This window comes from Astyanax mexicanus, chromosome 16 (assembly GCF_023375975.1).
Source record: "Astyanax mexicanus isolate ESR-SI-001 chromosome 16, AstMex3_surface, whole genome shotgun sequence".
NCBI classification, from domain to species: Eukaryota; Metazoa; Chordata; class Actinopteri; order Characiformes; family Acestrorhamphidae; genus Astyanax; species Astyanax mexicanus.
This window is the reverse complement of record NC_064423.1, coordinates 39,447,736-39,469,776: the sequence shown is the minus strand read 5'-3', so window position 1 is coordinate 39,469,776 and position 22,041 is coordinate 39,447,736. Positions and strand designations below refer to the sequence as shown.

At 38.7% G+C, this 22,041-nt stretch overlaps 1 protein-coding gene across 10 annotated transcripts in view; it reads right to left on the bottom strand.

Moving 5' to 3' along the window:
• The window catches only part of plekha7b (pleckstrin homology domain containing, family A member 7b), a 291,689-nt gene that overhangs the window by 75,348 nt on the left and 194,300 nt on the right, over window positions 1-22,041 (bottom strand). For all 10 annotated transcript variants that reach the window (XR_007424774.1, XR_007424772.1, XR_007424775.1 and 7 more), the window contains 3 exons: window positions 19,625-19,800; window positions 6,904-7,326; window positions 5,732-6,266 (listed from right to left, as the gene is read on the bottom strand). Coding sequence is in view for 2 of the 10 variants with exons in the window: in XM_049465414.1 (XP_049321371.1) it covers window positions 5,732-6,266; window positions 6,904-7,326; window positions 19,625-19,800 (1,134 nt within the window). In the remaining 8 variants the exon portion in view is untranslated. The remainder of the gene's footprint in view (window positions 1-5,731; window positions 6,267-6,903; window positions 7,327-19,624; window positions 19,801-22,041) is intronic.

Genomic DNA, 22,041 nt, shown 5'->3' with positions numbered 1-22,041 from the left:
GCTTTTTCATCAGTTCCCTTGAATTATTAACTCTACACTTATATGAAATGAAACGTTTAATAACCACTTGAGTAATATTGTTAATGTTTGAAAGTGAAATATATTTATATATGATTTAATGTATATTATTATTATTATTATTATAGGTGTGTGACTATATATATTTTACATTTAAAATTTTGCTCTAGAAATCAAGTCATAAAACAACTGAATAGTTAAATTATAGTTTAAACAGATCTGTAGATGCAAAAACAGCTTTTAAATGATCTAGTTTTATCTCCAGCAGTAACCCAGCACACCTACTGGAGCTACAGTCTATAAATGAGATCAAAAACACACCTTCACACACTGTCCTGTAGAGATGCTCTCAGGATGTACTGAGAGACTTCATGAGTTAAAGTGAGAAACTTATGAGAAAGTGCTGTAAGGAACTTTACACAGACTTTTGGGTTCATAGATTGACTTATTTTATTGTTTTATTTTGGATATATTATCGAGTTCCTTTCTGACCTGTTCCTGCTTTAACACTAGCTACAGTTGTGGTCAAAAGTTTACATACACTTGTAAAAAAACATAATGTTATGGCTGTCTTGAGTTTTCAATAAGTTCTACAACTCTTATTTTTCTGTGATAGAGTGATCGGAACACATACATGTTTGTCACAAAAAACAGTCATAAAATTTGGTTCTTTCATAAATTTATTATGGGTCTGCTGAAAATGTCACCAAATCTGCTGGGTCAAAAATATACATACAGCAACAAAATGTGTCAATTTTGGTGATGTAGCGAGTTGTGTCAATCAAATTAGCTTCATGTCATGGCCTCTTCACTTCTTGTAAGTGATTCTGATTGACTACAGCTGTTGACTTCTCATGAGCCCATTTAAATAGGGCTCATTTGACCCAGTGATTAGACTCAGCTACAAAAGCTACAATGGGAAAGTCAAAGGAACTCAGTGTGGATCTGAAAAAGCGAATTATTGACTTGAACAAGTCAGGGAAGTCACTTGGAGCCATTTCAAAGCAGCTACAGGTCCCAAGAGCAACTGTGCAGACAATTATACGCAAGTATAAAGTGCATGGAACAGTTGTGTCACTGCCACGATCAGGAAGAAAACGCAAGCTATCACATGCTGCCGAGAGGAGATTGGTCAGGATGGTCAAGAGTCAACCAAGAATCACCAAGAAGCAGGTCTGCAAGGATTTGGAAGCTGATGGAACACAGGTGTCAGTCTCCACAGTCAAGCGTGTTTTACATCGCCATGGACTGAGAGGCTGCCGTGCAAGAAAGAAGCCCTTGCTCCAGAAAAGGCACCTTAAGACTCGGCTGAAGTTTGCTGCTGATCACATGGAGTTAAACACACTATCAGCTCATGAAATAACATCAGCATTAAAACGCGGATCTCTGCATGGAGATCTGTGTGACTCTGGTCTGCAGAAGCTGAAAGATCAGTGGTGTTTTTACCGGAGATGGAGTCGCTCCACGCGGTTTACACATTATCTTGTTTTCGCGACGTCAAAGGAGAAATATATCGCCTCTCCTCTCTCTATCTCCCTGCTGAACACTGTCGAGTTAACTTCCAGTCGAGCTCCGTAACGACAGTTTAATTCCCAGGTTTGTAACTGAGCGCGCGGCGCTACTGCAGGAGAGGCGGGTACTGATTGGATGAGTACCCCGCTTATCCCGCCTCTCCACCTTCGCTAAAGTAGCAGTGATTGGATCTCTTCCTAACTGGTCCCTACCTTTCACAGAACTAAATCAGTTCTGATTGGATTTCGTCCCTGCCAAACATTTTCGTCTTGTTTTTATTAGTTGACCAAAATGTCAGTTAATTTCGTCTCGTTGTGTGTGCGGAGCCGCTGTCTGCCCCTCCTCCCTGTGTGTGTGTGTGTGTGTGTGTGTGTGTGTGTAGCGAGATGGGACGAGGGGCAGACAGTTCCCTTTCATATCAGAGCGATTTCACCGCAAAATGTTATTTGCGTTTTGTCAGTGTTGGAAGAGCAAAAATAGGAAAGTACCGCAATGTAATCCTTTAATTTTAGCAGAGTAACTGTAATCTGATTACCATTTATTGAAGCAGTAACTGTAACGGATTACAGTTATTTATAATTTGTAATCTAATTACGTAACGCCGTTACATGTAATCCGTTACTTCCCAACACTGTGTGTCCTACTGTGGACGTCCAAACACAAAAAATAACATTTACATCAGTTTAATGAAATCACAGTAAAACCACACTGCAAAAAAAAGAAATATTACCAAGTGAAATGTTCTAGTTTCAAAGCAATACATTTTATTTTTTTCATATTTTTTGTAAGCATTTTAAATGTAAGATCGTTTGACTTATTTTAGGAATAATTATCTTATTCAGTCTTACTTAGAATTTCCACCTTATTTTAAGTAATTTGAACTCAAAATAAACACAAAATTATTATTATTATTATTATTAGTTATTCTGATACTTATGTAGAAATTTAAACTAGAATTTTTTTTTTTTTGCTTGATTTGTGTCATACCTGACTGGGATCAGGCAGAGAAAGAAAAGGGAGACACTGCTGGGATGGGATACGAAGCAGTTGTGTTTATTCAGAAACACAGGAAAAAATTATAAAACTCAAAAATGGAAAACAAATGAAAACAAGGAATATGCAACAATAACTATACGGGAAAACTAGAAACAAACTCAGAAACTGACAAATAAGATTGGACTGGGCAAAGTAAAGAAAATGCTGAAAAAAACGGGAAAAACGAAAAACAGCCAAAACAATAAAACCAGGAAGTGGCCAAAACAATAAGACCAGTGCGTAGCGCGGTACAGCGGGGAAAACGGGACAACAAGGCTAACAAACGAGAACAAAAAACTACTAAGCAGAGCTTAGAGAAAACGACTAGACTGAGAAAATAAGACTGGGCAAATAAACTAAATAAGAAAATATAACAGAAAATACTTAGGCAACGGGGAATCCTGGGAAACGGGAAGACAGGACCGTCAGGGAGAACGCTTTGTACAGACAGCTAACAGGCTGGAACCGCAGGGAAACACAGACCATGATAGTGACCAATACTCGGCGAAGAGTGGAGGAGAGCAGCGTGCTTTTAAGCTGCTCTCCGCAGCTGAAGCCAGTCTGTGATCAGGGCTGAGCAGCCATGTGTGTGTGTGCTCAGAAGGAGCGGATGTCCTTATATGGGCATAGTGCTCTCAGAGAGTGCCGGAGGGGGGGCGCGGTTGCTCAGGCCTGACAATTTGAGTCTTACTTCCCTCATTTTGAGGCTTTGTCGTTGCTTATTTTAAGAAAACTTTATAAAAAATTTGGCTTAACCCATTGGCAGATTTTTTTTTTTGCTTAATTTAAGCATTTATGTCTCAATTTAAATACATTTTATCTAGTTTGTGCCAATGTATCTTTTGCAGTGCAGAACCATAGTGTCAAGTCTGGTGCTGAAAGCACACCTGTGTCCCTCACACTCAGCTCTACCTGCGATAACCAAGCTTTCCACATACAATACCCAGAACGCACCACACCATGACATCACGCTCACTCCTGATCACATGACACCTCCAGGAAGTCCAAAATACTGATTACCCCTCAGTGTAAATAGGACCATGCTCACGCTCACTCCTTGCCGAGTAATATTTTGGTTCGTCCTGCATTACAAAGCATTTCTCTAGCCCTCTGTTGTTATTCCGTGTATGATCTTGTTTTTGTGTTTTCCCGACTTAGATTTTTGCCTACGCCTGTGTATTGGATTTCCGTGTATGACCTGGACTGTTTATCGTTTGTGTATTACTGCCTGCTCTGTGATACCCCCTTGCCTGTGTATGAACTTTGGACTGTCTCTCGTTTATGGTATGGTTCCCCTATGTTATATATCTCTGGTATTGTACCTGCTCATCTGTATACATACTGGTTCTTTTAATAAAGCCTTTAACTTGTTAAGTCTCATCCTTGTCTGGCCCTGACACAGTCAAATGTTTGAACACACCTTCTCATTTAGTGTGTTTCTTTATTTAATTTATTTTCTACATTGTAGATTATTATTAAAGACATAAAACAGTTCATTTACACAATAGAATTACGTAGAAAACAGTAAAAAAAAAGGGTTTATCCTCCACATTTTTATCCCCTGGTCTAAACCTGAAGATCTGAGATGGTGATTTTTTAGACCACTGAAGTCGTGAGTCATTCTGTAGTCCTCGTACGGCTTCCGTTACTAAGCGTTTTTTCCCTATGAGGAAAATGAGTCACCTGGAATAGTTTTCTCAGCATCTTGAAGGAAGGAGTTCCTGGAGGTGCTGAACAATATTTGCTGCTTTTCCTTCACTTTGCTGTGAAGCTCCAGCTCATCCCAATTAAATCACCTCAAATCACCATCTCAGATCATCAGATTTAGATCAAGGGATTAATGTGGAGGACTAACGCTTTTTTACTGTTTATTACAAGGTTCATACAGTTTTTAACCAAAAAATTTCCATGACTTTTCCATGACTTATCCAGGTCTTCAAGGCAATTTTTCATGACCATACGATTGTTGAATCATCAGTGCAGACATGGACAAAAAATTAAACTAAAACTATAATTTAAATCGATTGCAGTAGACCTAAAATTAGTTTGATTTCTTTAAGCAATGTTGACACACAATCTTCAATAATAAAAGTGTGTCAAATCTTGAGAGCTCCATCTTTTTGGGCTTTAAATTACTGAACAAATCCTTTGATGGATGAACAAAACAAATTTCCATGACTTTTCCAAAACTTTCTGGGTATTTTTCCTTTTCCAAAACTTACTGTCATGCCCTTGCTCTGTTGCCCTGTGTGTTCCCCAGTAGTTTTCCATTCACCTGTGTCTAATTTGTAGCTCCACACCCTCATTACCCGTTTCCCCAGGTGTGTGCTTCCTGTGTGTTTATATAGTCCTCTTGTGTCAGTGTTTCCTCGTCTGTCTTTGCACCTTCCCCTGTTTTGTCTTTCCATGTTTCTTTAGTTTACATGTACTGTGATCCCTTATCACCATTTGTGCAATATGTTTAACTTGCAATATTTTTCTCACCTTTTTATCTACTATTTATTTGATATTTATTCACTGTTAATCTTTGTGCAATAATACTGGTCCACCCTACCATTATCATATCTCTATGCACTAGATGTATATATTTTTTCTTACTATGTATAATTTTTTAAGTATCTTTTATATATTTCCTGTAATAGTTCTTTGTATATATAGATTTATCATTATTTTTTTATATTTTTTTCCTGACCTGTTTCTCTGTCCTTTTCTCTGTGCTGCTGTAACATTGTAAATGTCCCCATTGTGGGATTAATAAAGGATTATCTTATCTTATCTTTATTGCATTCACTTATAGTCCTTGTTTATTTATTGTTTATTTTTTTCTTCCCCTGTTTGTTAACGTAAGCATTATCTCTCATTTGTTCCTTTAATAAAAATATTTAATAAAATCCTTCTTACCTGTGTTTACATCCGCCTTCTGCCTGCAGTTTCTGACACTTACCCAGGCCTGAAATTGCCATTTTAAAATTCCATGACTTTTAAAGGTTTTTCATGACCGTATGAACCCTGTTATTATGTAATTCCATACAGTATGTGTCCCTTAATCGTTTGCATGTCTTTAATATTAAATTATAATGTAGAAAATTAATTATATAAGTAAATAAGGAGAAATATTAAATGAAATGTTGTAGACTGGAACTCCAGCTTTGTTGTAAATTCTTACCTTAGAAATGAAGCGTCTGGGAGAGCCAGGTACAGGTGTGTCCCCCAGTGATGAGATCTCGTCCAGAGGGCGTACGGTGACCCGGTCGGCGGGGGTGTGGGGCCGGCGGGGCGAGAGCAGTTTGGAGGGGTGTCCGGGCGGGGGGATGTCGCAGGGGGACGGGGGGACGGATATAGAGCGCGGGACCTCCAGCGTGACTCTGAAGGCGGCGGCCGTGTCCATGTAGTCCGGCGCGGTGAAGACGGGCGCGGTGGGGCTGCCGTGCCGGAACTGCTGCCTCTGCTGCCACTCGTACAGCTGCCACACCATGCCCTCCTTGTTGGCCATGCGCTCGTCGGTGGACATGCGGAAGTGGCTGAGGCGGTCGTGGGCGTACTTGTAGTCGCTGGGCAGGTTTCGGGTCACCGGGGGCGAGGCGCTGGGTGCTGACGGGCGCCGGCCTGTCTTTGGCAACGACTGGTAGGCCTCCATCACCGTCAGCTTGGGCTGTGGAGGAGGAGTCCGTCTGGGGAGAGTATACTCTGAGGGAGGATGGCTGAAATCAGACAAAAACAGCAGAATTTATTACTAAAAATGTATAAAATTAATCACAACTGAACAGATTCACTTCTACACTTTCTCTGACTTAACCCTTTCAGAACCGTGCATCCATTACAATGGACATCATGTATTTTCTGTATTTGTTTTATGTTTTAACAGATAACAGATACACTTTATAATTACTTTCAATAATATATTTATAACTAATGATCAGTAGATGTGAACAAAGCAGTAGTTCATCAGAATTTGAATTTTAACAAATGCTCACACAAGACACTTATTTATCAGCATGGATATTTATATTAAAAATGTTTGCAAATCATTCTTTAAAATTATTTAATACATCGCTAGTAAATGCGAATTAAACCGGGCAAATGTTTATCAATTGCAATTCATGTTGCAATCAATGCTTTCATTAGTATTTACAAATATGATAGCAACTTTTTAGTTACTTAAAATGTGAAAAATAACAGTTATTATTCATAAGTTAATGGTATATTAAGACTGGTAAGACCTGCTGAATTAGGAGGAAAAAATGGTGACACCCTTGTTCCTTACTAGTGTCACTTAAAATGCACCTTATAGTGAGAAAGTCAGTCCTTCATTCATTAAGGTTCCTAAAGCCCACTGACCTTTTAGGATCTCCTTTCTGGGCCTTGACCCAGTACTCCACCTGGGCCAGCGCCGTCTTCCTCTGCACGTGTTTCTCTGTATCGCTGCGCGGCACCAGCCCCCTCTTATACACCACGTTCCCGTTCTGGTCGGGGTGCAGGCCGTTCCTCTGCGAGGGCTGAGCGGACGAGGCTCGGGACGGGGCTCCGGATTCTGGAGAAAGCCCGTCTGCGTCCGTGAAGGAGGCCTTGACCTGCGCTACGGGACCGTCCTTACTGTAAACATGACGCACCTCCACCTCCCTCTCCTGCCTCAGAACTTCCCCGTCCGACACCTCGCTCCACACGGGCTGGTGAAGACCCTCCGCCTGGGAGGAGCTTTTGCTGCTGCTGAGAACGTGGTTGTTCTGGGGCATGGCCTGCTGCTCGGCCTTCGAAACGTCTCTGTGGACAGAAGAACAGATTCATCGTTAAACTCAAAAATCTACTGATAGTGCTGCAGATTAGTGAAAGAATCAAATTTGGGACCAGTTAGGGCTGCATGATATATCGTTTAAGAATCGTCATCGCGATGTGCGTATGCCCAATAGTCACATGTCACTTAGTGCCATGTCACTTAAGGCAATTAAATCAAACACGTCATGTTGCAGTGTTTCGATTCTTGACACAAGAAGTAGATACACAGCGCTGTCTCTGTGTCTGTGTAAGTGACAGGCTGCTGCTGCCTGAGAAGCGTGAGAGGGAGGGGCAGGAGTAAACACGAGGTAACAGCATGGCCTCCATCCACATGGTTGGGCGCGTGCTTGTAAATGTGAGCACGTGTTAAAAGCTGTGCTCCTCAGTCCAGCACAGTTTTGCAGCACAGATATTTCCAGTTACAGCTGAATTCACTAATCCCAGAAAAATGCGCTCACTGTTGTTTTGCTGTTTTCCTCAGGTTTTGAGAGCTCGGTGCTGACTCAGCTCTTGATCGGTCCGGACACAAGACAGGGTGCGGGTGGGGCCGGGGCTGGTGACATCATAGGCCCTGCACTATTTAATATCGTGATATATATCGTCGGAAAAAGAACATTTGCAATGTAATTTTTTTCCAATATTGTGCAGCCCTAGTATCAATCATTTTCTAGACCTACTTTTTTTCCAAAAAGCATGTTAGCCATGCAAAAAAAAAAAAAAAAAAACGATATGGTTAGCATTTTCCAAGATTTGTAATGATCTCGGTGTCTAAATATACATTTCTCAGTTCGGGAAATTTAATTCTCCATTTAGAAATTCTAAATTAAGCAACGTGCAGATACCATGAACAGCAGCAAGAGAGAGCAAACATACCGAAAACTAGTAACAGTCAGAGGTAAGGATACACAGGCAAGGATTTATCAGGGGGCCAAACTGTTTTGTCTAATTAACTTTGAGAGCAAACACTGCTTCTTAAATAAAGTAGTTCTGAAGATATGCTGTGGTTGAATCCTTTTTGTCTAACATTATTATTTTTATCATTAATTTAATCTAAAAGCATTTACTGTGACTTTTTAATGCAATACTAGAGAGCATCAGGAAGGGGGCAGTGTGTATTTGGTATACTTGGTATATTTGGTATTTTTGGTGTACTGTAGATTGTTTAATATGGTGAAATGGCATCATATTGGAAGTTATGACCAGATTAATAACACATAATTAGATTGGCAGTTTTTTTGTATTTGTGTTTATTCTTAATAAGATACATTAGGAAGAAATTTGTTTAATTTAAAAAAAAATGTTCTATAATTATTATTAAGTATAATAATTACTTTTTGAATATAAAAGCATTTACTGTGATGTATCAGTGCAGTACTAGAGAGCTTTAGGTAGAGGGCAGTGTGTGTTTGGTACATATGGTATAAATGGTGTACTGCAGATTATTTAATACGGTGAAACGGCATCATATTCACAGTGTATTTCCATTAGCATTAGATAATAATCAGATTGGCAGTTATTTTAGAAACTCAAGTGGTTGGTTGATACAGTCCTTTTTGTCGACTGTTATATATCCTTTAGCATTAGCTCATAATCAGCCATCCAGACTCTATAGTTTTATTTCATTTTTTACAGATAGGGTATTTTTTGTCTATAATTTATTTATTTATTGATTTATTTGTAAGCTTTCACTGTTACTTAATAGTGCAATATTTGGTGTACTTGTGTATATTTGGCATATATCATATACTGTGGATTATTTACTATGGCGAGATGGGATCATATTGGCAGTTTATTTCCATTAGCATTAGCTCATAATGAGTTTGGAAAGCTCCATGCTTTTATTTTATTTTTCACTTTATGACTAGTCCTAAATTTCAATTACCCTTAAAACAGTTATGTCTATCATTTTTGTCGAATAATATTTGTATTTTAACATTTTAATCTTAAGCTTTCACTGTGATGTATCAGTGCAGTACTAGAGAGCATCAGGTAGAGGGCAGTGTGTATTTGGTACAGTTGGTATATATGGTATATATATATAGTACACTGTATATTATTTAATACGGTGAAACGGCATCATATTCACAGTGTATTTCCATTAGCATTAGCTCATAATCAGATTGACAGTTATTTAAGGATCTGAAGGGAGGAAGGACTCTGCAGTTCTGACTGGTGAAGACTACAAATCTCCCCTCGGATATTTCCCTTAATCAATCACAGACTCAGCCCGTGGCGGCGTCCCACTCCCGTCTGATTAGAGGCAGAATTCCTGCTCATTGAGATGCGAGCCCTGAGAGTCATCAAACCCCCACAACAAGTGGCTGCGCACTGTTCAATTAACCTGAAGCATTTCCCTCCAAAATCACAATTTCTCACTCGAGTAGCAGCGAGGGCGCAATAAAAACGCTACATCTCATTAACGCATTTGTCATTACAGCAAACGCAGCCAGCTGGAATACCCTCCCGCATGTAACACCCACGTCTGGTGCCAGCCGAGAGCTGTCGAGAGCGCCCGCTCGCCCGCCTCTAAACAGCCCAATCTCCTCATCTGAATCAACCTGACAGCCATTTCATCTTTACAACAGATAGCAGGGGGCTCGGGGGGGTAATCGCTCAGATAATGGGACGCATCATTCGTTTAGACTGCTGTCTAATTTACAGCTCTGTCATTTACGCGGGATTATTAATCAGACGTCTGATTTTTTTTTTTTTTTTTTTGCTCACAGAGATATTCAGCTTGATGCTAATTCATCATCTTTTCTTCATCATATCATTATCATCATGCGTATCATTCCTCACCAGCCTGCTGCTTGCTGCATGCTTTACACCGCCATGACAAATTGCACAGGTCCAATAACTCAATAACTTTTAATATTTAATATTTGTTTGCCGTGGCATCGCTTCCTCAAGCTTCTGCAATGTCTCAACATTTCCAGAGCTGCATTAATTCCCCCTTAAGATCTTTTCACATTGATGATGGGAGATTTAGAGCATATCAGACCACTTCAGTTTCTGAATCAGTTTCTCTGATTGTGCTATTTATAGGTTTATGTTTGAGTAAAATGAACATTGCGTTTTTATTCTATAAACTACAGACAACATTTATCCAAAAATCCAAATCAAAATATTGTCATTCACAGCATTTATTTGCAGAAAATGAGAAATGGCTGAAATAACAAACCTCAAATAATGCAAAGAAAACAAGTTCATATTCATAAAGTTTTAACAGTTCAGAAATCAATATTTGGTGGAATAACCCTGGTGGTTTTTAATCACAGTTTTTTTCATGCATCTTGGCATCATGTTCTCCTCCACCAGTCTTACACACTGCTTTTGGATAACTTTATGCTGCTTTACTCCTGGTGCAAAAATTCAAGCAGTTCAATTTGGTTTGATGGCTTGTGATCATGTAAATTATAGCTTTGTCAATTACGTAGGATTATTAACATAATCGTCATCATCATGCATACCATTCCTCACCAGCCTGCCACATGATTTACACTGGCGAGCTGAATTCCATAGGGGATGGGACTTGTGCGTATTGTGTCTCATTACTTTTGGCATGTCCAAAAGTGTGATATGTTCGTGTGTGTATATATATATATATATATATATATATATATATATATATATATATATATATATATATATATATATATATTACTTTCAATATATTATCTTGAGTATATTTTATGTAGAGACAAATTAATTAATGAATTAATTAATACATTCATGAATTAACCTGTTCAATTTTTTTTCTATTCATTTTTTTATCAGCTGTAATACATATTTATACATTTAATTTAATTAGTTGTTTTATTTTTAATTATTTTACTTTTAACATTTTACTTTTTCTATTTTATTCATTTTCAGCTATCCCTCCATCAATCCACCTATCTATATATCTACCTATCTATCTGTCTAGCCAGATACTGCAGGCCATCACTACCATCCACTGAGCACGAAATATTTATAGAAACAAAATATTTAGTGGTTAAACCACAGGAAACAGTATTATTATTATTATTATTATTATTATTATTATTATTATTATTAGTTGTATTATTATTATTATTATTATTATTATTATTATTATTATTATTATTATTATTATTATAGTAACACTTTATTTTAAAGAATACAAATTACACGCTTATTAATGTTTTATTATTTGCTTAATAAAGCCTTTATTAGACATTTGTAAATTATTTTCACTACTTATTAGGCTTTATTCTGTGTAAGTGTTATCAGTTCTTACTTAGGGGTCTATTATATGAATGGTTTATTAATGAGTTTATTAATGGTTATTAATTAGGTTGCAAATACTTAAAAAAACATTAATAATCAGTTAATAAATATAGAATATACATAGAAATAGCAAATTTATTCCACACTCATTTCTACTGTCAAACCTCAGATCTTCCTAAATACTGACTTTACTTTGTGTTTTCCTTAAACCTATCATATTAATATATTTGTAAGTATGTTTAACTATTTACTATAAATTAAATGACTTAGTTGAATTAAATGACGAAGCAAACAACGGATCACTGTTGCCTTTTCAATTGATGTGTTGTAACTGTTAATCAGTGATTTTTTAAAGCATTTACAACCTAATCAACAATTAATAAAATCATTTATAAACTCATTTATAAACCCTTTATAATGGTAGTCTTATCTTAAAGTGGTACCAATAATGGCTGTATTAGTTCTTATAGTGCACAATAAACAGTTATTATAGTTAGCACCCTGTTAAGCAGATTATTAAGCATTAACTATTAGCTAATTCTATTGGCAGCAGGAGTTTATTTAGAGTTAATAAGGAGTTAATAAGGGGTTAATAAGTCACTAATAGACCAAGATGTGAACCATATTCTAAAGTGAGGTTCTGTTCATCACTAATTAGACACTAAAAAAGAACTGAATAAATATTTAATTAATCATAGACCCCTAATTAAGCACCAATAACATTTAATAACACAGAATAAAGCCTAATAAGTAGTGAATAAATAATTTAGAAATGTCTAATTAAGGCTTTATTAAGCAAATAATAAGACATTACTGAGCGCCTAATTTGTGTTCCTTAAAATTAAGTGTTACCATTATTATTATTACAACCATTTTTAAAAAATAATAATAATAATAAAAATCATACCCACCACAAACCATCGTCTTTTTTTTTTACTATTTTATCACGACATAACATTAAAAATCCTTTTGCTTAATTAGAAAAAAGTAGAGCAAATTAAAAATAAAAATCACAAAAACTGTTAAATATGTAATTTTTCCTGTGAATCTTGAGAATGTCTTAAAATATAGTGATTCAATATTTTTAAGCATATATCCAAGCCCTACATCTAACTTCATAATCATATTGCATACTGCTGTCCCATGACTTTTGCCATGTCACTGCACTGAATTTTCCCCACATATTAATTAGTTAGAAACAGCAAAGAACAATTATTAAATTATTTTGATCATGGAAATGTCATTTTGTGTGCGTTTAAAAGTCCCAAAAATCACACACTGACCTTCAGCTCAACTGTACCATCAATTCTGCCCCCTCCCTGATCCACCAATCAGCTCCTTCTTCTCGCCCCCGTGTGACATTTCTCATACGCCACCTCTACTACGCACTGCATCATCCATCACCTCGTATTAAACTGCTTTTTTCAGCACTCTGTACCTGCAGTGAGCAGCAGCGCTCACTAGATGGAGCTGCTGGATCAGGCTGAAGCTCCTGAATCTGTAATAAACGCTGGATTTACATCAAAAAAGTTCCTCACTGAAGCTCAGAGCAGCATTTCACACTGCTGCGCACTGACCAGCCCCAACACCACACCGCCAGCGGGCACTGCCAACCGCCCGCAAGCTCCCATAACAACATTCCTCACTGCAAATAAACACCATGGCTCAACCAAACAGCCAGCCGTGATAAAAAACAACACTTTACTCTTACTGTCCTCATAAATACACGCAGAGATCATCTGCAGAACAGTAAAACACACTCTCTCCAAATATTTGTGAAAACCCCTTCTAATTAATGCATTTATATACTTTATACAGTACAAATACAAACACACCTACACACACACATCAAGAGAAAGATGGATGATCACAATCCATCAAACCACCAAACCAAACTGCTTGAATTTTAAAGCAAACTGTAAAGCAGCATAAAGTTATCCAAAAGCAGTGTGTAAGACTGGTGGAGGAGAACATGATGCCAAGATGCATAAAAAACTGTGATTAAAAACCAGGGTTATTCCACCAAATATTCATAAAAATTTTCATATTAAAACTCTTTATGAATATGAACTTGTTTTTGAACTTGCATTATTTGAGCTCTGAAAGCTCTGCATATTAGTGACAAGCTAGTTAACCTTAGTGACAAGCTGGCTAATCTTAGCAACAAGCTATCTTACTTTAGCGATGAGCTAGCTAACCTTAGCGACAAGCTATCTAACCATAGTGATGTGCTAGCTAACCTTAGCAACAAGCTAGCTAACCTTAATGCTGAGCTGTTTGGGGGCGAAATGTTTTTACATTTTATAATAAAAATGAATAGAATTTGATTCAGTTGGCTTCATGTGGTGACTTCTGATTAAGTTTTAGAAGAAACACAGATTAAACATAATTTTGATAAATAGAAACAATACTTTAATGTTTTTTTTTTCCCGGGCTTGGTCTTGACTCGGACTCAGCTTTAGTGGTCTTGACTGCAACACTAACCTTATTTATATTATTTATTTTACACTAGGACCAATTAAAATGATAATGTCAATAATTATAACACTGTTATAATATACTAGTTCTGAGAGTGAAGGACTGAAGTGTAGCTTACATACAGTGTACGTAATGTTAGGAAAATTACAGGTGGAAAATTTTTCCTGATTATCTTCTGAGATGATCTTGTGTACTACCTTAGGGCGATTTGAGTCCCACCAGTGGTACCTGTACCACAGTTTGAGAACCACTGTTCTATCTCTGTTCTATTGCATTCACACACTAATACAAAGCTTCATTACATTCTAGCTATTAGCAGCGTCTTGGCGCATTATCTGTGTTGTTTATTGATGTTTAGTGTACAGTATACTGCACAGTGTTGCACTGATCGGACGCTGCAGTAGCAGCAGGAGCATGCCGCAGTGGTCCTGTTCCCAGCGCTGCAGCGTCAGGCTGCATCCATTGCCATGGCAGCGTGCCTGAGCATCACTTACACACTGCAACGCACCTTCTCACTTCAGAACTCAGCCTGGGCCGCGTACAATCAGCCGTGAGAATGAGAACCGGCCCAAAGCACTTTGTACTCTTAGTGTGGTTTGATTGAGCAGGTGTGAGCAGGAGGTATTCTCGGTCTGGTTCCAAATGAACCCTGGAGTGGATCCCTTGTGGTGAGAACGTGATCCGTTCTCGATCTGACCCAGCTATCAAATATACTTATTTTTAATTGAGCTAAATTGCTGATAAGGTGCAGATTAAAACTGTATCTAAGCCAAATAACTCTAACCACCACAGCTATGAACAAACGCTGTCTCTGCTGCTGCTCCATGCTGTTTACACACACAGCATGTGCAGCGTTCACTGCTCGCATATGCGCTGCACATCCCATTGAAAACAATGTGTTTAAAAGCGCAATATTCTGTGTTAAAGCAGCTATACACCCTTTCCAGCTCCTGCACCAGACAGCTCTCACCAATCAGAAGAGACGATGTGCTCGCATTTAGTTTAAGTTTATGACTTTTCACAACAAACCAAACAAAGGGAGAAACACTCCAAATAAATCAACTGATCCGGACCATAGAAACTTTCACAACTACAGGTGTAAAAAAGCCGTAAAAGTGTGTACAGAACAGCAATATTTATAATCGATAATGACTAGGGGTTTAACAGTACGCATATTCTTTACAAACCGTCAGTTCGCGTAAACGCACGCAGAATCCACAGTACACATGCTGGAGCACACAAGCAGAAACACGGATGGTTCAATCTGACCTCAGCATTGCTGTCTGTTTCTCTCTCTCCTTAACTCATACTGTCTGTCTGTTTCTGTCTGTCTCTCTTTTGCTCACGCCATATGTCTGCCTCTCTGTATGTCTCTCTCTCACTTTCGCGCCATCTGTCTGTCTCTCTGTCTCTCCCTTTCACTCACAGTGTCCGTCTGTCTGACCTCTCTCTTTTGCTTGTGCCGTCTGTCTCTCCCTTTCCCTCACGCTGTCCATCTGTCTGTCTTTCTTTGTTTTGCTCACACCGTCTGTCTGTCTCCGTCTCTCTTTCGCTCGCGCCATCTGTCTGTCTGTCTCTCTCTCTCTTTCACTCACGCTTTTACTCACACCGTCTGTCTCTCTCTCTTTTTCTCACGTCATCTGTCTGCTTCTCTGTATGTCTCTCTCTCTCTCTTTCGCACCGTCTGTCTGTCTCTCTGTCTCTCCTTTTCACTTACACTCTCCATCTGTCTGTCTCTCTTTCTTTCGCTCGCGCCATCTGTCTGTCTGTTTCTCTGTCTCTCTTTTTGTTCCCTCTGTCTGTCTGTCTGTCTGTCTCTCTCCCTTTCGCTTGCGCCATCTGTCTGTCTGTCTCTCTCTCTCTCTCCCTTTCGCTCACACTGTCTTTCTGTCTCTCCTCTTCGTTTGCGCTGTCTGTCTCTCTTTTTTGCTCGCGCCGTCTACCTTTCTCTCTGTCTCTCCATTTTGCTTACACTGTCTGTCTCTCTCTCTTTTGCCTGCGCTCTCTCTCTGTCTCTCCTTTTTGCTTGAGCTGTCTGTCTGTCTCTCTCTTTTGCTTGCACCGTTTTTCTATCTGCCTGTCTCTCTCTCTTTTGCGCCGTCTGTCTGTCTCTCTGTCTCTCCTTTTCACTTACACTCTCCATCTGTCTGTCTCTCTTTCTTTCGCTCGCGCCATCTGTCTGTCTGTTTCTCTGTCTCTCTTTTTGTTCCCTCTGTCTGTCTGTCTGTCTCTCTCCCTTTCGCTTGCGCCATCTGTCTGTCTGTCTCTCTCTCTCTCTCCCTTTCGCTCACACTGTCTTTCTGTCTCTCCTCTTCGTTTGCGCTGTCTGTCTCTGTCTTTTTTGCTCGCGCCGTCTACCTTTCTCTCTGTCTCTCCATTTTGCTTACACTGTCTGTCTCTCTCTCTTTTGCCCGCGCTCTCTCTCTGTCTCTCCTTTTTGCTTGAGCTGTCTGTCTGTCTCTCTCTTTTGCTTGCACCGTTTTTCTATCTGCCTGTCTCTCTCTCTTTTGCGCCGTCTGTCTGTCTATCTCTCTCTCTTTTGCTCGCGCTATCTCTTCATTTTACTTGCGCTGTCCATCCGCCTGTGTCTCTCTCTTTTGCTCGTGCCATCTGTCTGCCTCTCTGTCTGTCTGTCTTTTGCTCTTTCACACCTCTGTCTGACTGTCTGACTGTCTGTCTCTCTCTCTACTCTCAGATATTGCAATACAGTAAAAATGTCCCCTCACAATAATACTGGTAAATTGCATCATTAAAAAAATTAATCATGATTTTAATTCATTTTTTATTGATTGACGCTACTAATATATTTTAATTTTAATAATATAATGCTGATATCTCTTAAAAAAGAAACTCTGAAACACTGAAATGCATCCAGTAATATGCTTAGGAAAACAATATTTATAGTTTAAGCAGTTAAAGTAATGCTGTTTTCAAGCATTTAAAAAACGTGCTCGAACCCCGTTACAACATCCCATCCCAAAAAATTAAACAAGATTATAATGAAGATTTATTGTTATTATAAAGAATGCCCAGCCTCGTAATTTTTTCCATCAACTGTACTGAAAATGTACCGAATAATGTGGTTTAATCCTGAGGTTTGAACCGAACCGTGCATTTTCCGTATCGTTACACCCCTAATAATTACCAATGACCAATAACAAAAGTAATGAGACAGAGTGAACGTGAGTAACCCTTTCACACTCACTTACACACACTAACACACACTTCTATTGGTTACAAAGCGTCCATTCGGACAAAGATCAGCTGTTCCTCCTGACGTCATGTGACAGCCTCGCTGAGATCAATTAAACATAATGAGAGCGAGCAGGACGCAGCCAGGCCTGCTGGAGCCCCACCATGCATGCAGGAAATATCGCACGGGAAATATCAATCAGCCCATTTTTATACAATAGCTGTGCTGAGGCCATACGTTACTCGACCTAACGGCAGAACTGAGACCGGGAGACAGTTTAAAGACCACATTAAATCAGAACAGCTGGAGGAACCACACGACTACATGAGAGGAACGGAACAGTGAGAGGAGACAGAAAGAGAAGGAGCATATCGACGCTGTCCAATGAAAAACACGTATTTCTATTTTTGTTGATTTTTAGTTTACTAAATAATATGAACATAGAAACTGTCTTTTACTCTGTGTTTAAATTTCTTGACGAACGGACCAATAGAAATGGAGATGTTCTTATATAGTAACTTAAAAGTGTTAAACAAACCAAAATACTCAAAATGTGCAGCATTTAGATGCTCTTATCTGGGAAGGTTGGTAACTCCGATAAACTAATGAGTGCCAGTTTCATCATTAAGTTTTTGATGGTCTTTTAAAGTTCTTGAAATGTGTCGAAATGACTGATCTTCATTTCTTTTCTTTTAGTTGAGTAGTTTTTGCTTCTAATAATCAGGATTAGAACATTAATCAAATGTTTACAATTCACTGTATACCTGTAACTCTACCTCTTCACTACTTTACTTTAACTGATGCTCTCAAACACTTTATTAAGAGACAAGAAATTCAAGTAATTAACTCTTGATGAGTTCAGCACAGCTGTTAACTGAAAGCCTGAATTCCAGATGACTCTACCTCATAAAGCTGACTGAGAAAATGCAAAAAACACTGTATTTATGGTGTGTTCAAACTTGTGACTGGTACTTTATATTAAAGTGTGTTGCGCAGTAGAATACTGTGATATTATGCTTTGTGCAATACAGTATCAAGTTTCAATTTTCTATTATTTTGCCATTTTTTTACAGCACTTAATAAGTTAATTCGCCTAAATATATATTTAATACAAAAATTACAAAGCTGCAATTTAAACATATGCTTTTTAGAACAAAATATCAGAGTAGATGTACTGACAAAGTACACTAAAGTGTGCAGTTTTATGTGTAAATTTACCTCAGTAGTGCTTTTCTAATCTAAATGATTTTCAGTCTTTTCGTTCCATGTTTCTGACGAACAATTTCGGTTGCTGAATATTTGGTAAATCCCTAAATTACAGGAAAAATCCTGACATAAGCCCTGTCTGGACTGAATTATCTTCTCAGGGGGTCCTGTGGCAATTTTCTCTTTAATGGGGATCCTCTGTGATTTTATTCCTGTCCGGAACGACCATGTACATGTTTTTCTCAGACGTCCTCTGAGAAAATTACAGGCTGAATTATTTACTGTTTTTCTCTGAACTCCGTGATCCTCCAGTTATTTTAGTCCTGTCTGGACACTCATCTCTGAGTTTCGTCTCCTTGTGTTTATTAAAATAGCTATTTATCATTTGCCGCGCACTGTAATTACACTTTGGCCGGCGTTTCCACGGAGATCCATTTTAAAAACACAGTGAGTGGAAATGGAGGAGCTACTGAAAGCAATGTCGTGTGACCGAAAAAGCCTAAAACCTCACTGGTCCTCCTGATTTTTCAATTGCAGTCCGGTTGCAGGAGTTTTATCACTGAGAAAATAATCCCGTCCAGAGCTATAGAATAGTTTAGAATAGTGTTTCAGCCTCAAAACATCTGAGAAAAACACAAAAATCACCCCCATAAAAGAGGGATGCACCAAATATTTGGCAAAAAATGCATCCAAAAATTGCACAAAACGCAATACTGAGGTAAATTTACAAATAAAACTGCACAGTTAAAGTAACTTTAGTGCGCTTGGCTGGTACATCTGCTTATTTTTAAAAGTATATGTAATTTACAGTACCAGATTCACTTATTTTTAAGTGGCAAAATTAATCTAAAAATACAAAATTTGATACTGTATTGCACAATATCACAATATTTTACTAAACAGCACACTTTAATATAACAAATAAACAGTGAAAAAATATTGTATTACATTGTCTGCTGTGTGTTCTGAGTTTTTGGGCTGAACAGACTTTTCTGCAGAACGATTTTCAAAGCATCCAGCGGGAAAAATCTCCCAAACCTCTGATCTTTTCCTCTAAACTCAGAGTTTGGGTTCAGACAGGGGGTTAATCGTGGTTTTAGATCCCAGCCCCGCAGGAGTGCCAGGCTGAGCGGGGGGGGGTACGGGGAGGGGGTGACTGACCTCTTCAAGCCGTGGCTCTGCATCAGCGCTGCCTGGTTCATGGCACGGATCCAGCCATTCATGTCCTCCTGCGTGTCGGCGCTGAAGAAGTAGGTCCTCATGCCCCCGTGCTCAGCCTGCGAGCCAATCACAGAGTTCTTACTGTAAATGTACGAGCGCATGCCCGTGTGGCTGGCCTGGACGAGAGACAGAGAGAGAGAGAGAGAGAGAGAGAGAGAGAGAGAGAGAGAGAGAGAGAGAAAGAGAGAGACAAGGTTAGCCAAGATTATCAATGTACACTACAGCATTTATCACAACTTCTGAATATGCACAACTTCAAGATATGGAGAAGTTTAAGGGGTATGAATACTTTTGAAAGCCACTGTATATAGAACCTTTCTAGAAACCCAAAGACGGTTTACAATCACATTCTATCCCCAGCACTTTTAACAAAAAACATACTGGTGAAAAGCGGCAGCCAATCACACACAGCGTACTCTCAACCGGATACCACCGTCCAACTGGAGGAGTGCATCATAGGACTGGAGGACTACAGTCAGGCATTCATTGCTATCTTGGAAACACAGGTGCAACCCAACCACATGTACACCCCCGCTTGTTAAAAACACATGGACACTGCGCCATTGCAATAGCAATCCGCCAAAGTCTGAGTGCGTATGGCAATTAAATGCAATAGCAAGTGACACACTGATTGGTTTATTAAGAGATTTAATTAAGAGAATTAGTACATGCCTTTTGTGCTTCTCGAGCTGCGCAAGGTGTACTTTTCCCGTCGTTACGATAGCAAAGACACACTGACACACTCTAAATCAAGCAGCACAGTGCTTTAAGCATAGCACCCTCTATGTTGGAGCACTATCATCCACATCCACAGGTCAGTACAGCATTCTTTAGATTCCATGGACATGGCAAAAGTCACTGTTTACTATCCAATTCCTGTCCCGTGATATATGGCATGGCATGTCAGTGTAGATTTAAAGCTAGTTAAAGGTATATAGCCAATAATTTCAATGCATTTTTTGTTTTTACAAAGATTTATGCATACATACTAAGATGATAAGTGAGAGTCTAAGTCAAATGTTTGTTAGCAATGTTAGCTTAGCATCTAACGCTGTAAACTAAATCAGCACATGTGATATCAAACAGCTTGATATCACAAACAGCTTGGGTTTCTGTGATGTTTCGACAAATATTTTTAAATTATTCTTTTTTTATTGATTATAAAGCTCCAATATAAAACTTCTACAATGCATAATGTTCTCAAATACAATATACAAATTTGTGCTGTCAACATGTGGAATATGGAGCTAGAGTTAATGTCCTCCATTAAATTATTTGCTACATTTCACTTCTCACATATCCAAATTAGCACATGTAATATCAAACATTGCTACTGACTGATGAATTGTAGCTTGGGTTTTTGTGATATTTCACCAAATATTTTGGTATAGAGCTCCAATATGATGGACTTCAACAATGCATAATTTTCGATAATATAAGATAAGAATTAGTGCTGTCGACATGTGGAATATGGAGCTAGAGTTAATGAACTTCAACAATGCATAATTTTCTCAAATAATGTGTGCTGTTAAATTGTGGAATATGGAGCTAGAGTTTATGTCCTCCATTAAATTATATGCTACATTTCACTTCTCAGATATCAAATTTAGCACATTTAATACTAAACATTGCCACTGACTGATGAATTTTAGCTTGGGTTTCTGCGATGTGTCACCAAATATTTTGTGAAAGAGCTCCAATATGAAACTTCTAAAATGCAGAATTTTTGCTAATATAACATAAGCGTTGGTGCCGTCAACATGTGGAATATGGAGCTAGAGTTAATGTCCTCCATTAAATTAATGAAATATATCTGCTATATGATATATTTAAGTAAATTTAATTGCTGATTCGAACAACCAATGATTTATCATGAAGAAAAGTCATGACTTTGTCAAAACACTGTATATATTAGCCTCAGTCATTAATAACCAACACTATTTTACACTTCACACACACACACATAAAACAAAAACAAAGCTGGTAATTAGCCTCTTACCCCTGTGATCTGGTGGCATGGCTGGTGTCGTGCTAAACGAGGGCCTCCAGCTAGTTCAGCTGTGCCGTATGTCTCTCTAAATCTGCTGGTTGCCAAACTCCCTGTATGGGGCTAATCTCCGCCGCTCGCGCCACCAGGCACAAATCTCTGGGCTCTTAATCACAACCCAGCTCAGCGTTTTTCACCCAGCAGAGACCAGACCAGCCCAGCAATCAGTCTGATACACCAACCAGACCCACGTCACACTACAGTGCAGGTGTGCAAACTGGGCGTGGTCTACTTTTCCATGATTTTTACCTTCCTACTGCCTGAAAAAATGTCCTACTATTAGAGCTGGATGAAGTTATAAAGCTTCAAA